This window comes from Ilyonectria robusta, assembly GCF_021365365.1.
Source record: "Ilyonectria robusta strain PMI_751 chromosome Unknown BGZ61scaffold_1, whole genome shotgun sequence".
Taxonomy (NCBI): Eukaryota; Fungi; Ascomycota; class Sordariomycetes; order Hypocreales; family Nectriaceae; genus Ilyonectria; species Ilyonectria robusta.
Genome location: NW_025764435.1, coordinates 2,963,921 through 2,980,709, shown reverse-complemented (window position 1 = coordinate 2,980,709; position 16,789 = coordinate 2,963,921). Strand labels below are relative to the sequence as shown.

Below are 16,789 nucleotides of genomic sequence, written 5' to 3'. Positions count from 1 at the left end.
TCGGCCGATAACCTGGCCTATTAAGGCTTGACTTGAACGCCAGGACGCCGCAGAGGTCGTTGGGGGCCGGAGCCGGGGCCGGGGTGTCGGAGATCTGTTCAGATCTGAATCTGAAACATGCCCGGGGTTTGGACTGCTATATAGGGAAATATCTAAAAAAAATTCCCGGGATTACTTGAAACGAGGACGTCGACTGCGATATGTCAGTCTCCAAGAGAAGTGGAGTTGATCTACTACCACAGGTCCAAGTCCCCCACAATACACTACAATTCACATCACAGGTGGGTGGAACGGAAACAAAGACATTGGTTGAACATGTGTTTGTGTTCGAATTAACTAATACTGCAACGACAAGACAACGAGCAGGGACGCTTTGTAGCAAGCAGGCTTGTCCTTGTGTGAGGGAACCGCCACCGGGGCGTATCCTGTTTCCCTCAGCACGCACTAGAGTTCCAGCATCTCATGCCGCAGGACCTAAAGGTCCGGGGTGTCGGGTCATTCCTGCGCGGCAGGCTCCCGATCAACCCACTTGCGGCCCTCCCAACTCGCCCTGGGCAGGCCTAAGCAGATCCGAGCTGCATCGGCGTGCCCGAAGCGAGGGGTTTTGTAGTGAGATGAAAGCTACCATTAGCCTTGGACGATCCTCGCCATAACCCCTTTGAGCCCCAACCTCCCTAGACTAAGTCGCCTGCAGATCTCTCCTCGAAGCGGCGTCCTCCACTTACCCACCAACCTGGCTGGCAGGTCCGGTGGTGTCATGGGTTAACCTCCACGCGGCGATCCGCAGTCTTCCATGTTCTATGAGATCGGTGAGCTCGAAGCGACCAGGGCTTGTTCAGAGTCGAGGATGTTCGTCCAAGGCGAGTCGGCCAGATAAAGAGGCCCGGCATCCGATCTCTGCGCAGCAGATGTGGGACACCGGGCCCGGCTCATTAGAAGATTCCCATAACCAGCTTCGTCCTTCCATGTTTCGTGCATTCTAGACGACGCTAGGTCGTCGAACGCAAGTGCAGTGATCCCGTTGACAGCCAGTGTCTACCTTCAGCGGGCATATTCCAGATACGCCGGCTTTGGCCACGTGATGATGTGTAGTCGAGACGGCCTCGTGACAATTGCGTAAACCCAGATTCCTGTCCCGGGTTGCATCTAGTCAGGGTAGTCATCAAGCCGAATGAACCGGTGTCTCAGTCTTCGATAAGCTTGTGAAAAGAAGTCATGTTTCGGCATCAAGCCGAAAAGTCGTGATTCTGTTCGTCAAGTCGTATCAGGTCTGAAATTTTTGTGGCCATCCGTCATCGATTCGTAAAAGGTCGTCATTAAATATCATTCGTAAGTCGGGAAAAATGCCAAGGGAAGAATTGAAGCGAGTGTCGTAGATCCATCGGGATCCAGGTGTTTGTTGTTTGTTTGGGGCATCTTCCGAGAAAACCTCTGTATGCCGGAAGAGTGTGTGAATAGAGTCGAAAGTTCGGGGAATCGAGAATCCAAAAGGGAATTTCTGTCTCGGACTCGGCCGAGCGTCGTGCATTGCTGCTGTTCCTCTTTTCTTATAACCAACCAAAAGACATAAAAAAAAGGGAAAAACACGGGGGAAAAAAAAGATAGCAAGCCGCCTGTATCAAAATCCCTGCCCAGATGTAAATGCATCCAAATACCCGCCCCGGATCCAGCCATGTAGTGGTGAGGTAGATGAAAAATCCAAATAAATGGAACTCGCGGAGGTTGTGCAACGACCCGTGGAGGTGTTTCCCGGAGAGGAAAAAAGAGACCATTCCGAAAACCAGACGCACGCTTGCTGTGTTGACGACAAAGGAAATAAAATGAAAAAATAAAAACCCATTTACTGGGTTGTCAGATGCCAAGAGGGGATATTTGTTGACTTGATCGAAACACCGTTCCTGATGCAATAAACGCCGAGATGCCTTTGAGGTCGATGGTTCTATGCCGCTGAGGATTGAGAGCTCCAACTTTTTCTCCGGGAAACGTGGAAGAGAGGCGCGCAGTATTAGATGGAGGAGGTCACCACTGGATAGCTGTCCTGGGGCGCTGGTTGTCACATGATGGTCGCATACTCCTGGTAGCGATCCCAGCCGAAGCCGCCCATGTTTGCACCCATGACGCTGCTCATGCCCATGCCCAAGCTGACGCCGCACTGGACGGGAGCGAGCATACTGGGTAGAGGCAGGGCCGGGATCGGGGCCGTGGCCTGTGGGGAGCTGAAGAAGTAGCCGGCTGTGGAGTGAGGTTGGCTGTAGGCGGGAGTCGGGGACAGCTGCACGTCGCTCATACCCATGGGGGCCCAGATGGGGCTGGTGTTGGAGTCGACCGAGGTAGAGGTGACGCTGGGGCTGGAGGGCAGGACTCTCCAGGCATCCACGGCGTGCATGTTGCTCTGGAGGGTGGGCTGCGACCACATGTTGTTGACGGAAGAGCTGGGCAGCAGCGGGGGCTGTCGGATAACATCGACGACACGCGGAGGGGGAGGGAGAAGAGGCTTCATGAGGTTCGAGATGTTGGTCTTGACCTCCTCGCTCTTGCCGCACAACAGCTCGCCGGCGCCCTCCTCCTCAAGGCCCTCGAGGGCCGAGACGTGGGTGCGGAAGACGAACCTGTTGATGGCCTGAACGAAGTCCTCGTGAAGCTTCTTGCACTGCTGCTCCTTCTCGGACCAGTCGTAGGTGCTGGCCTTGGCGTCGACGCAGAAGACCTCCTTGTGGTACTCAACCAGGGCATCGATGGTGTCGACGGTGAGCTTGTAAGCGACCTCGTTGCGCAGGACCATGTCGACGTGGACGATGTAGGCCTCGACGTGGACGAGCTGGTAGTTGAGGATGGCCTCGAAGAGCGGGTTGGTGGGATCCCGCTTGAACTCAGCCTCGGGCGTCTTGGGGAGCATGAGCGACGTCAGGGTCCAGATGGCATTGGAGGACGACAGGGTCTCGGTGAGGCATCGCTGGTGCTGGGGCACGCTGTTGAGAGGACGCTTGACGCGGTTGATGCGCTTGAGGGTCTGGGTAAGCCAGGGCTCGATCTTGGAGCCGAGGACGACGTTGACTGAGGAAGCTCGAGGAGCAAAGGCGGCGGCCGAAGCCGGGAGCAGTTGCACAGGCATGTTAGTTAGGCGTCGGGGGGGTTGTAGACCGCTGTGAGTGTAGAGGGCGGCCGCGCAGGGTAGGGCAAAAATAGGCGGGGTAGGGCGGTAGCGGTGGTAGCGAGAGCCGGGGGGGCGCTTTTATCGATCAGGCTGGAACGGTGGACAACGAACAAGAATATAAAAGGAAAAAAACGGATGACGGAGCAGAGCAGGGATTGGGCGTGTGTGCTTTAAGGTGGTGGGAGGGAATATTGAGGAATCGCCTGCTAAGCTGCCGCAACCGAGAGAGAAGAGAACGTAGGACGAGGTGGTCGTGAGGAGGAAGAGAAGAGGGAAGAGTGTGGTGGTGGGTGTGGGTGTGGTGGGGAGATATAGGCGCGAGGGAAACTGGAACGAGTGCCGGCTGCCAGAGGACTAGTTGACCAGTTGAGCGAGTTTGTGTGGGCAAAGTACCCTCGCAAGTGCCAGTGGCTACCTGCCATAAGTACATGGCCATTTTACAGGCTGTGTCCCAATAGCGCATGCGCACTATGCACTATGGCTGCACTGCTGCAGGTCGGCGCAGGGAAGACGGGACCATGGCCCACCACCGAGGGAGCCCACGGCCAGCAGCCCACTCACTCACTCACTCCCAGCCCAGCGCCCACTACCGCTACGGGGGGCACGGAGCAGGGACGCCGTTCCAGGGCTGGGTCGAGTTGGCCTCACCCAAAGTCAAGAGAGCGACCGCAGGGCCGCCAAAGCATGGAAACCCGGGCTCCATACCTGCAGCTGCAAGTCCCCCCCCTCTAGGAGGGTGTGGCCTACTAACTGGGGGGGGGGGGGGGGATCTTTTTTTTTAGGCTACGCGTCGTCTTCTACACACCCTCCTCGACCTGGGCTGTGCTCTGCGACGTGCATATGCTGCTGACCCAGCTTGGTCCGCGGAGGGAGGGCGGCCAGCATGGATGATGGGAGCTATCCAGGCGTGGATCGAGGCGACAATGACGGCAGCTGAAAAGATGCGCAGGGCTTGCTGCTGCAGATTGCAGGCATGGGTTGTTGATACCGGGTACGAAACAACCACGGCATCACTAGGGAAATAACAGTGAATGCACTCCGTACTCAGTCTTCCGTCCACACAATGGTAAACACATCCTATCCTACCTACGTACATGGCTTTCCATGGGTGAGCCAGATAGCACGTAGGTAGTAAAGAGTCATCACCTCTACCCACCAGTCCACACTCCACAGAGGGGTCCCAGCGCCACGCCCCTGGAACCTCCGTGCACTCCCCCCCAGGCTCCAAGCTTTCCATGTACCGGTACCTTGGACGAGGGCGGCCCTGCGTATACACACATCGGCGCAAACGATTCGTTTCCCTCCTCTCACTTCACCTGCTCTACGCATTCCGAGACCCGAGAGCCACAAAGGGGACAGATACTCCGTAAGTTAACTTAACTTCGATGCCAGAAACACGAAAGAGAAAGGTTTATCCTCGTCAGGAATTCACAAACAGGGTTGTCTGGTCCCACCCTCGGTCCCCTTTTGTGCTTGTGTGCACGTCTGTTTCTCATCACTCCATCTCACTCCATCACTCCATCTCGCTCCATCACTCCACCACTCTTCCGTCTCTGCTCACTCCATCTCCCGTCCCCCATCTCCGGCTTCAGCCACATAGGGCCTAGCCGCTGTCATGTCTAGGCGGAAACAAGAAACGAAACAGGCGCGGGCGCGGGCGCTTCCTCGGATACCCTGCCATGACCCCAGTCTCTTCATCTTGTCGTCAACAACTTGTCGACTTATTTGACCGTCTCAAAGGACTATCTTCATCTCCACGTAAACTTTACTTCCATCCACGGCTCTCTCTACATGTCCGTTTTCCGTAGTGATACCTGGTCGGGTGTGAAATGTGATATCTATCATACAGCCGGCTTGCCCCCTCCCCCCCCTCATCACCAATATTTCCGCATCCCCAACAGTCCTAGGGCCCGCCTGAGTTCGGCCGCCTGCGTCTCGCCATGGGCATGGTCTGTTCCCTCGCCTTATCCTGTGACATCCTCAGCCAGTTGCTGACACGTCGTCTCATACAGTTTCTACTGATGAGCACGGGCTGCTTTCGCACTCCTACCCGTATCGTCCGCGGAGAGAAGGAAAGCGACCCGAGACCCTAGAGACCACGAGGACTGCAAAAGCCAAGGACTGCAAAAGCCATCTGAAGCCAGTCTAAGCTCGAGAGGGTTGCGCCGCTTATGCAAGCTACAGGATCCAGTAAGCTTCAGGTCGGATCCTGCAGCCATCTTGTTTGCACGAGAGACAGAGGCCACTGCCCATTCGCGGGGGAAGGAATCCAGTACCTTGGTACACGCCGTCCCAGCACGACTCGGCGACGCCTTCATCAAGCTCCTGAAATTGCCTATCAATGCCCCATCTCCCCCCTTCTTCGCCCGGCGTCGCGCGGGCGAGCTGAACCCCAGACCCGCGAGATGATGGTCAACCTGGCGAGATGACGTTCATCAGAGGTGCATCTTCGACCTGTCAATAATATGCGCCAGAGCGCATTATCGAGAGGGTGCGATGGGATGACCTGCATACGTATACAGATAGCATCCAACGCTACCAGGAGCAACAGGCACATTATGGCCCCGACTTTGAAACAGCTGCGTGCGCAGTCGGGTTCAAGTTAGCCCCCAGATGAGCGGATCATGGCCGCACTCTCCGTGGGAGACGGCGTGAAGCCCTGCTCTCCGTGAGTCTGTTGTTGGGTCTGGCGGGTACTGAGATCCATCGGGGTGAGTTCCAAGGAGTCCAGTCTCCCATGTCCACGATAATCCCTGATCTCCTCCCGTCCGGGATCGTCCCCTCGTTTTGGCATTAAGCAACCGTTCGGGTCGGGCATTCCCTTTCTCAACGGCCCGGGATCCATATCATATCCGTCGTTCCCGTCTGGCAGTGTCTGGGAGACAAGCCAGTCTCGCGAGGTGGTTGGCTCCGAGACTCGTGCCGCTCCCTGACTCTCTCAAACCGCGGGAATGGCCCCATGAATCGCCAAACAAAGGCGAACCACGGGCAGTAGGGGGTCAGGGACAGGCATCCAGAGAAGGAGGGGGGCCGACCAAAGCGACGGATAAACCCAGAGGTTGGAAAGCAACGACAGCCCGTCGTTGACCTTTCATACGAGGTGAGCCATCCATGCTAGTGTCGGATGGTGAGCTGAGGCGTCTCTGTCAAAAGGGCACTTACAGCAGCTGATTGGAGGTTGCCTCAAGAGCCGAGAGCGGTCCCAGGTGGGGAACACTAGACAGAGCGGTGTCAATGACTCTGATTGGCCGAAAATCGCGGCCGATAGACCAATGGCGGCTCTGAGAAGGCAGTCCTTGAAGACATCACTGATCAGAGGAGGAGCCATCAAGGAACCAAGCTCAAAGTGGAATATGAGCGACTTGACAAGACCTTGTAACTAGGACGAGACCGGGCCCCTTGAGGAATCAGGAGGCGCTCCAGGGGAGCCATTTTCCTCCGTACCACCTGGTCCCCGGGTCTTCAGGGCTCGGCCCATAACGAAGTCGGCAGTCTTTCGAAGATACTGCTACGTAGTACGCCTATCCTTGTTGTCCGGTTTCCCCTCTGGGAATTGCGACCCGCCGGCGGCCCTCCTGTCGGGCCCTTGGGCTGGGGCTAAGGGGGCAAAAATGGCACTTTCGAATGTGTCGCAAGATGGTCTCCATCTGCCGTTGCATGGCTCGGTGGCCAATGGAGCTCCTGAAGACGACAGGTAATATCAGCGGCCCCGAGACATGGACATTGCGAGGCTTGCGTTCTTTAGCTTCTCGTGTCTTGTTCCAAGACGCGTGGACAATGTTGGCGTCGTCAATGGCTCGATTGTCTTCCTCCCTGGTTGTTCACACACTTCGGACCAAGTAGGCTGCGATCCACCACCGATGCTCGGTCGCTTGGCTGACTGGCGCCGTCGCGGCGTCAAGGTGACAAGAGAAACAGAGGAATGCAGATGCACGTGCGTCGTACCCACAATCCCAAAGACAAAAGAGCCCGTGCCGCAAGTACCGATACTCGGGTGGTTGCAGAGCGGTTGTACTGGTTGAAAGGTGCAACGTTGAAAAAAAAACAGGTAGTCCTAGGCGCAGGGTCCACGAAGAGGGAGCTAGGCCGACGCCCAGCGTGGCAGGAGCGCCTGGCCGGCGTCCGATGGCAGGCGTCCGACTAGGGTTGAAGGACCAGGGGAGTGGCACCTCCCTCCAAACCTGTGGCCGTGTGGGTGTGGCTAGGGGCTGTCCGGAAAAGGTAGTTCAGGTTATTTTTGGCCCCCAGCAGTCGGCCGGTCCGCCAGTAACCGCGCCTCCTTCTCCGATCAGTCTCTCTTCCTCACCTCTGTGCCTCCGCTCTTGCCCTGATCTGCTCGGCTCCGTATCCCTCACCTGCCACCGTTACGCATGCGCGGCACTGCACCAGATGTGCGGGTGGGCAACGTAAGGCAGGTACGGTACCTCCGTCTGCACCTACACCTGCCCTGCCGCCCCCCTCGTCGGCGGTCGTCCCCATCGATCTTCGCACAGCCGCAACGACGTTCCAATTGAACCGCATGTCCATCTCCATCTCAATCTGCATATCGGACCAATGTCACATGGCCGCCAACTTGTTTGTGCCCGTGACCTGCAACCCCAGGTTTCACAATGTCTCTCGCCTTGCCGCCCTCACTGGCTCCGAAATGACAACATTTGGGAATGGCCCCCGCTGCGCCGCCCGCGTCGGCGAGAATGCTGCCATGACGTCGTCGCGCGGTCACGGGATTCGCATTTCCTCAGACACGGGGTCGCCAGGTGAGCTTTGCGCGCGCAGCATCCGGGGTAAGCCCCCAACGGCCCCAACGAGTGACGTTGATGCGATAGCGAAGGTGCAATGGCCACACGAGATGGTTGGAGGCGCCAGTTCCCCGGAGTGACTGTGACTGTCTCCTGCATTTGCCCCTCGGGACGGATTCCAGTGAAGCTGCCACTGCTTGCAAATTTTACAACATGGGCATCCCGTCCTCCGTTCTGCACTGGGTCACACGGCCTAGGGAAACGGCCCTAGCTTTTTTGCCATCCAGTTGAAGGCATTGACATACATTCCCTTTCGTACAATATGCTACACGCCCTTCTGCATCCCAGCCCCCGCCGCTGCTTCAGTGGCCAGGCCTGTGACCATCCTCCGCAATGCACCCGCTAGCAGCAGCTGCCAGGCAAACGTCTCTGCATGCATGCGGCAGGCTCCTGCATGCCAATGTCCAAACTCCTGGTGGAATCTTCAAAACACATTTGGGAATCAAGAAATCCAAAAATAACCCAGAATAAGAAAAATAGCACCGGAAGTGGTTATTCGGCCTCAAACTCTTTTCCGCCTGATGCGGGTCGGCGCGGCACCCGAAGACGGAGCGAAGCGGGCCCCACGATCGCCCGCGTCAGTGGGAAAACTGGGAAACTCGCGGCGCTGGCAGGGCAGACTGGAGACACCGAAGAGGCAGACTGGATGTCCACGGCCTTGCCCGTCGGTGGGCTCAACTTTCAAGGATTAGGCTGTGGCTGACCTCATCCTGTGGGTACCGGGTGTACCAGGTATGTGGCGCACGCAAGGACGAGGTTCCCACACTGCTGGGTCTTATCGTGCATCATCCCTTACCGTACACTGACTGAGAAATCCGATTCCCGGTCCGCATCTCGCATCTCGCATCTTTGAACCAGCATAGCAGTTGAATAATGCAGTGCGGCGTTCGGTGTGGTGAAGAGGCGGTGTTGAAAGTGACTCAGATAGGTTCAACGGTGTCTATGATCCACAGCCATAGGTCCTAGTCGTCAAGCCCTACGGGGGACCCCAGGTCTACTCCCCGACAACCTGTGCTCACCAATTGTAACACCGATAATGTAAATTTGTGCTGCCGAAACACACAATAGACTACGCAGTCCATTCTAAAAACACCTTCACGCATGCATGGGTGCACGAAGTTTCCTAGGGACAGAGCTTAAACACGGGATACGATCTATCCGAACTCTGTAGGATCTATGTGGCGAGAGTTACAAACAACTCGCCGCCTCACCCTATAGCAAGAGCATACTGTAGATACCTACCTAAGGTAGGCAGCAGGAATCATATGACTAGAATCAATAACATTTCCAACCTACAGATAAGTGGCCATAGTCATATCAAGCTTGCTATTGCCCTTGTCTCGGCACTCGTGGCCTCTCCCGCCGACCTGCTTCCGCCTCTGACGTCTGCTGCAGCGCTCACCGAGGCATGTGACTCAACCCTCAGACAAGCAAGCCCTGGCCGTCTGCATCCTCACTCTCCCCCATGAACAGCTGAAATTCCCCGTCAAACTAATGCGGCCGCCGATGCTCGGGCCACCCAAAAAAAAAAAACACCCCTTCCGTTTGTCTGACTGCACACTGCACACTGCACACTGCAGGCGGTGGGCTGCATTATGCGGTATGCGGTATGCGGTTCCCGGGTCCTCCGCCGTGGCCGTGGCGGTGCTTGTGGCGCCACCCCATACTGACTGTATCTACAGTAGGTACCCGGGTCTGCGGGACGGGAGGCCTACGCTAATTAGTAACCCGCGTCAATCGGTCAATCAACCACCGCTTTTCGAGCCTCGCAACCGGCGATAAGTTGTCGATCCAGATCCACGAGCCACAAACCTGGCTGGCTCTTCCAACGTGGCACCAGCTACCGTTCTCCTGGGTCTCTACTAACGCTTTGCGATCCCAGCTCGCCACATGAAATCCGCTTCTTCTTATTTTGGTCGTCCTGGCTCGGTCGAGCATCCCAGATTCGCTGACGTAGATGCAGGGGGCCGCCACTCCTTCGGCTCGCGGCCTTGGCCTTCTCGCCGCTCTCGCTTCGTGGCTGATGGGTTTCGCTATGCGCTCGCTGCAACGATGCGCATGACTGACCACCCTTCCCTTGGCCGTGGCCACCTGACGATCTCGCAGGGCCTCTACCGAACATCCCGGCGAGAATAAGTTGCCGCTGTTGACTGACTGGAAGAGGCCCCGGAGCTGCATCCTTCCGGCCCTGTTTGCGTGAGGGGGAGTTGCGAGTGCGGCCATGGCTGCATCGCGCGTCACTGCGATGCCGAATACGGCGCGAGAGAGGCTCACGCGTCATAGGTATTCATCAATTATCTGTCCGCATTCGCGTAAAGGGTCTATCTTTGCTCATTGCGATATCCAATTGATCACATAGCTCCAAGGATCATGTACACACACTAGGGGACTTGTGACTCCCCTCCCCCTATCCACTGCGTTTGCAGATAGCGAAGTTCAGCCAGCCTCATTGCGCCTTCAGGTCGGCATCCACACCTCGAGATATCCAATCCGCAATGGCCATGATGGTAACCATAGGGTTCACTCCACTGGCGCTGGGGAACACGCTACCGTCGGCAACGTAGAGGTTGTGAGTGCCCCAGACCCGGCCCTTCTCGTCCACCACTCCCTCGTCTGGGCTCGCACTCATGCGACAGGTACCCATCTGGTGGGCCGACGACCACATCGTCGCAGGCGGCTTGTTGCCAACCTCGCGGACTCGCGCCAGCCAAGCGGCAAAGGCCGGGTCGTTGGTCTCTGGGTCGGGGACTGGGCCGCCGGCCTCGAGGGTATTCTCGGATGACGGCGCCACGGACCGGATAAAAGGTTCGAGGCCCGTCAGCAAGGGGCGAATCTCTGTCGCCCCCGTGACATAGCAGAGTTTGGAGAGAGACTGGACGCCCTGTAGAGTGTGGGACCGGTCGTAGTCGGAGGGAGTGTATTCGATCCGGGGCCGGCCTGTTGTCGGGTCCGGGAACACCTTGCCGGTGTCGCGATCCCGCGTGATGGAAACCCAACCGTCGGTGTGGCGATACTTGATCATCTCCAACTTTGCGTCCAGTCCACTTCTCCAAGGAAGCGTGGAGAAAACCGCATAGGGCTAATATACGCCAGGTCAGCTTTGATGCGGCAAGGTCTCGAGATATAGACCGCTCCTTACCACCATACATGTCGTCTCCAGCTTGACGCCATGGCCGACCCCATCGAGGTTTTCAAACTCCGAGCAGACGCTGGTAATGATTCCTCCCTCCCACGGCCGTGTCTCTTCTTTGTATACGGCTGTGACGATGTTGCAAGGGTGGAGATGCAAGTTTGACCCGAGATGTTGGTTCTAGTGAATCGGTCAGTTCCACAACTATATCTGCAGGGCCCAATGCTTTCACAACTCACATTGATTCCACTCTTCATCAAGACCATCGGACTCCAGAGCGTGCCGGCGGCGATGACGACCTTCTTGGCCCTGATGATTACTCGCCTCTTCACTCTCTCGCTATCCGGCCCGCTCACACCACCCGCCGCATCCCTCGACGTCCACTCGCCCTCGATCCCGATAGCTGTCTGCCCATCTTCCTCGAACAATATCTTTTCGACATTGAGGCCTTCTATGAACTGAGTTCCCGCCTGCGCGGCATCTGGGAGCCAGCTTTGTGCCGGACCTCGTTTCTCTGCCGAACCGCATCCTAGATGGCAGTGGCCACAGTAATGTTCTTTGCCTGCCGTATTCAGGGGAGTTTCGCGAGCTGCCCAGCCGAGCTTCTTGCTGCCGTTAAGCAAAACCTGGTTGCGGTGGTTGTGGCGGATCTGACCTGTCCCTGCTCCTTGCACGTCCCATACGCGGTCGGTACACTCATCAAACTCTGGTGATTCGAAGAATGGGAGGCCAGTGTCGGCCCATTCCTTTCGCACAGAGTCCTGCAGTCGTAGACACACGCTCCAGTTAACAGTGCCTCCTCCGCCCCACGCACTACCTGCGGATACGTTACATCCGCTATCTTCGGTAATGTAAAAGCCGTTGTTGTCGTAGAGGTAGTTGCATGCGGCATCCTGGGTCATAGGGAGTTGGGTGGGAGGGAAGTGATACGCCTTGTCTACTACGAGGACCTTGTGGCCCGCCTCGGCGAGGTTTTTGGCACTCACGCCTCCACCGCAGCCGGAACCGACGATGGCGACGTCGGCCTCGAGAACTTGGTCGTTTTGATCGGATTCGAACTGGATAAACTTGAAATCGAAGCCTTGGCCAGGCTTCCAGTCCTGAGGCGTATCCCTATACCCCGATAGCTCGTGAAGGATCTTGTTGGTGTGAGCCGTTGTCTTGAGGGCCAATGTTGTAAATGTCTTGGCAAGGGTCCTGATACGGACTCTTCTAGAAGCGAGCCACGACTTCAGGATGGCTTCCCGAACCTGGGTGGGCTGATTATAGACGGGTTGCCAGTAGCCGGTGAGAAGAAGACTTCCCGGCCGAGTGCTGCGATGTCCAATCAGCTTTTATGATGCGATTGGGCTCATAGGCGGAAACCAGACTCACGCCATCAGGCTCAGGAACCCGGCCAGCCTGCGCTGTTGGTCTGGAGGAGTGAGGCTCAGCGTTCTCAAGACGTTCTCCCGGAAGCGAGCGTCGTCTGATGGTCGTTCCTCGAGGAATTCTAGGAGGTTCCGCTTAGTGGCAGGGCCGGCGAGCGACGCGAGTGCGTCCTCGAGCACGCGATCCAGCTCATGGTCGGGGAGGATGATCTGACCATCTTTGTCCTTAAGGGCGGTCTTGGAGGTGATGGAGGGGAGGGCACCGTCGAGGAGAGCATAAACGACGCGCCATTGGGTTGGGTTCAAGAAGTCGTCGGGCGGAGCGTCTGGCAGGGTCGTGGCCACGGGAGCCTGAGATGCCATGATGGCGATGGAAGGCGGAGAAAGCGATTTGATGGGACTGGAACTGGAACTGGAACTGGAACAACCCTCATCCGTCACGGTTACTCTTCCGCCGGCTGTAGCGAAGACTGTACCTTGTGATATTATACAAGAAGCCGAATCGATGCGGACTCGGCCTTGTCGGGAATCATTGAAAGATAAAGACTGACGTCTTGTCCGTGGAATGTTTGCTTGGGAAGCGCCTGCCCTGGTGAGGTCTGTGGCACTAGCAGGGGGCGACAGCTCTTTTCCGGGTTGGTGTGGTGTGCATTCGGAAGAAGGAGCAATAGAGGAGAAATCGCTCTCTCTTGTGAGGCAGATGTGTACTAACGCAGTATCCCATAGTTGGTAGTAAAGCGCAAAACACAGAACACAAGACAATCAGTGCTATTGGACGCCGGTAGATCCCGTCTTTGACAGCCAGGGAATATGGTGGTATCGAAGCTCCGACACACGGGCCCCGTGGGGGTCACTTCCGATCCTACCTATTTTAGCACCCTCGTCAGCTCCATCAGCTCTACAAATCTACATGGTACTTCAGCGATTACTCTTCAATTATTCAATTCCACCCCTGCCCATTTCTCGATGGTTTTGTTGTCGGAAATCTGGAAATGCTGGTGGTACTGCACTGGGACTCTGCGAGCCCTGGCCCTTCAAAACGCCCGTGTGTGTATGACGACAGTGTCTCAATGTCAAGGATTTGACGGGCGGGGATCAGAAAAATGCTTCGTTTGGTTGGCACAGAATGCGCCGCATTGTCTTGCTAAACCTCCGATGCGCATATGCGCCCACGGTGAGGTTTCTAAATGAGTTGTTGTATCTGTCACCGTAACAAGGGATCTGGCTAGAATGCACCTACCCTAGAGGGAAAGCCTCGATTAAATGTGGCGACTTTGAAAGCAAGGCTTTGGAGTCTGCCCCTGTATCCAGGTGTAGCCACGAAAACACATATTGAAATAAAGCCTAAGAACCATCATCACTACTTATAAATGCTTATTCTACCCAAGCCTATCTATGACACCCAACACCGGAAAACAACATAACCTAGAAGCAGCTATGACTCACAGACATTCATACTCATTACCCATTCCCGCCAACAAGAAATCCAGTGCCAACGGGAAGGGCATCGTATGTAAGGCATCTGGCGACATGTTTAAACCAGCATCAAAGCTTTCGCCATACGACGGTCCCTGTAATACATCCCTAGAACCTGTCTCGGCACCCTGGCTCATGCCGAGTCCCCCATTCGCATGACCGGCATAGATAGACCCCTGGGCGGAAACGATGGACGATGGTGTGAATGTGATGTTGTTTGGGCTTTCGACAGGGTTGAACATGTTGACACTTGACATGTTCCCGCTCGCCATATTTATGGGATTGGGACGTAAAGAGAATTCAGGCCCCTCTCCAAGGGATCCATCGACTGGACGGTGGTTAGCTTCCGTGGCCGAAGCCTCTTGTGAATTGTGACTATGGCGGCTCTGATGGTTATCCCAAATGGTTCGTTCCTCAAAAAGGCGCAGGAGACTATGTGCAAAAATCCAATGCTGGGATAGCTCGCGAAGAGAAAGCAGGAGAGAATCGAGCATCCGCATCGACTTAGCCGCTACTAGGGGGTTGGGCGAGTTCAATTCGCTGCTGACATGTACAAGTGCTGTGAATAGGGCGTACATGGCCGGAATAGCTAGATGACCCATGCCACTTTTGGCACGTAACGACTCGAATATTGAGGTTATGATGACCACAGCGTCGCCGCAGATATTGAGATCGCTGGCGGCTTCAGCGAAATTTTGCCGAGGATTCTGCCGAGGAGGCGGCCGATGGAGTAGAATGAGGAAGTTATTGTAGCTGAGATGAAGGAAGGATTGCCAGGTATCAGCTTCAGGCTGAGGTAGACGGAGGCTTTCGGGCAGTTGGATTATAAACTGAGCAAGAGCTTCATCGGCCTGTCTTCTTGCTTCGATTTTCTCAGCTGGAGTTGACCGTAACGCTAGGACATTTCTCATAGACTTGGAAAATATGACACATAACCTAGTGTGTTCTATGACGAAGGCAGCGTTGGTCCGGGGGACCCCTTCAAAGTGACGCTCCTGAAGAGCTAGGGCATCTGACTCATCAAGGCGTCTTTTGATTTGGTTAGGATCATATTCGATCAAGAGCTGGGCATAAACTGCACTTACATTGCTTGAGGTTTACCATTGGCAGTCGAAATTAACACGTCAAACTGAAACAGCACCCACCACAGCCGTGTCCATTCTCGCTTAGGGACGGGGTCCATTCTAGAGTGAGTCAGATCACGATGCATTCCCAGACCTAGAGCTGTTCGCGCGGCGAAACCAACCCAATACCACGAATTCGAAACAATGTCCTCAAGGTTGTCACAGCTCCAGGTCAGAAGGAGGGCAACCTGGACGTATACCCTGCGATCCTCCTCCAATCTGGAGTCGAGTATTAACTTAGCCCGGCGGAAGAAGCGCGCCTTGAGAGCCCTGTAATTACTATGGCGTGAGGCAGAAGCGTGGGCCCCAACAAGGAAGACTGCATGGAGAAGAGGGAGCGGGATCGTTTCTCGAGGATCGGGAGAGGAGTTGTATTTAGTCATGAAGTCCTCTTCATCGACGATGGGCCACCCGGTGTTGATATGATTGAAGTAGGCCTGAACTAATTCATCTGCTAGAGCTTTTTCAGGCATCTCAAGTGCCTCGGCGGGTACGCGGCTCAGCTTTCGGGCAGGATGATGACTCCCAAAATGGACCCGGTCTGGGTTGACCTGGCGAGAGCGTTGTCGGACCAGATAGTTCAGGTTGGAGAATTCGGTACCGATGAAGTACATGCGAGTATTATCGGTGATCTCGGTGACCCTGACAGCCTGGATGTCAATAAAGTCGGCTAAGTTGCGTGTGCCCTGTTCATCGTCACCATCGCCATCGCGAGTGGACGAGGATGCAGATCCGGAGCTACGGCGTTGATACCGATCCCGGCGGATATCACCACTCTCCGACACCGTTGTCATTGCCGTTGCCACGGCTGAGACTGTAGCTGAATGGGCGACATGAGGAATGGAGGCATCTGGCCAGGGGTGGTCCATTTCTACCGGAGTTGAAGGCGCTGTGGCAATCTGTTGGCCCCGCGGTTGGATGGCAACATTACGGCGAGAATGACGGACCAGGGTGGATCTTGACTTCTTTTTCTCGTAGTAGCGACATGTCGAGCTTCCTTGAGACTGACAGTTGGAACACGGAGGACCCTTTGTAAGAATGTCGCACCGGACCTTGCGCTGGTGGCAGGTTATGCAGGCTCTACCATCTGCGGTGATGACAAGGTGTTAGTTAAGATATTGAATGACATGTTTAACGAGGCCGCGAGCATGGGTGCTATAATAAGCGACGCAACAAGAGTAACAAGGAGTTAATTGAGGGCAATCGACCACAACCATAACCACAGAGGAACAAGAAAGGGACTGAACGGGAGGGGAAGCCATACTGGTTCTGCGTTTGACACCCGGTAAAGCTTGCTGGGGAGCATCTTGAGGGCGGGCACCGGCTTGACGCCCTGCGAGACGCCCTGTGAGACGCCCTGCGACTGACATGTTGCAGTATGCAGATTGGCAGCAGGGCGCGCGCCCTGTGGATATGGTTACCCAATACGAACAGCTCGTTAGTGACGGATGGTCCTTGCTGGTGCGGAGTTGAGAGCTGAGTACTGGCTGTCAATTGAAGGAGGGAGTGTCCGTACGGCTTCGGTACTTCTGACCACCGAGATGGTTCGTCTGCTCGTTTAACCGGAAGAGTCATCGATTGATCAGATTAATCGAATCACATGGCCGGTTCACGTCTGCGCTGGTGATGGGAAGAGTAAGTCGGGAGTTGGTTCTCGGAAATGGGTGGAGCCTTAAAAGCCGAGCCCCAGTGCCGCGGAACGGCCTTTCCTAAAAGACTTCCTGCCAGTCCAGAGC

At 55.8% G+C, this 16,789-nt stretch overlaps 5 protein-coding genes across 5 annotated transcripts; 1 reads left to right on the top strand and 4 right to left on the bottom strand.

Moving 5' to 3' along the window:
• The first annotated feature begins 133 nt into the window (after positions 1–133).
• On the top strand, positions 134–726 carry BGZ61DRAFT_20791 (uncharacterized protein). Its single transcript, XM_046237980.1, has one exon. The coding sequence runs from the start codon at positions 201–203 to the stop codon at positions 651–653; it is 453 nt and encodes a 150-aa protein (XP_046112483.1). The 5' UTR covers positions 134–200; the 3' UTR covers positions 654–726.
• Positions 727–2,053: 1,327 nt separating this feature from the next.
• On the bottom strand, positions 2,054–3,112 carry BGZ61DRAFT_488910 (uncharacterized protein; the record flags this gene model as incomplete). The annotated part of the gene is made up of 1 exon (XM_046250162.1): positions 2,054–3,112. One exon carries the CDS (start codon positions 3,110–3,112, stop codon positions 2,054–2,056), a length of 1,059 nt encoding a protein of 352 aa, XP_046112482.1.
• A 6,304-nt stretch (positions 3,113–9,416) lies between these two features.
• Positions 9,417–10,378, bottom strand: BGZ61DRAFT_20728 (uncharacterized protein). Its single transcript, XM_046237972.1, has one exon. The coding sequence runs from the start codon at positions 10,174–10,176 to the stop codon at positions 9,670–9,672; it is 507 nt and encodes a 168-aa protein (XP_046112481.1). The 5' UTR covers positions 10,177–10,378; the 3' UTR covers positions 9,417–9,669.
• A 21-nt stretch (positions 10,379–10,399) lies between these two features.
• On the bottom strand, positions 10,400–12,816 carry BGZ61DRAFT_337738 (uncharacterized protein; the record flags this gene model as incomplete). The annotated part of the gene is made up of 4 exons (XM_046239070.1): positions 10,400–11,032; positions 11,093–11,263; positions 11,323–12,397; positions 12,458–12,816. 4 exons carry the CDS (start codon positions 12,814–12,816, stop codon positions 10,400–10,402), a joined length of 2,238 nt encoding a protein of 745 aa, XP_046112480.1.
• An 868-nt stretch (positions 12,817–13,684) lies between these two features.
• BGZ61DRAFT_438807 (fungal-specific transcription factor domain-containing protein) lies at positions 13,685–16,587 on the bottom strand. The gene is made up of 3 exons (XM_046244288.1): positions 16,318–16,587; positions 15,015–16,140; positions 13,685–14,958 (listed from the first exon to the last, which is right to left on the bottom strand). Exons 1-3 carry the CDS (start codon positions 16,421–16,423, stop codon positions 13,896–13,898), a joined length of 2,295 nt encoding a protein of 764 aa, XP_046112479.1. The 5' UTR covers positions 16,424–16,587; the 3' UTR covers positions 13,685–13,895.
• Positions 16,588–16,789: the final 202 nt, after the last annotated feature.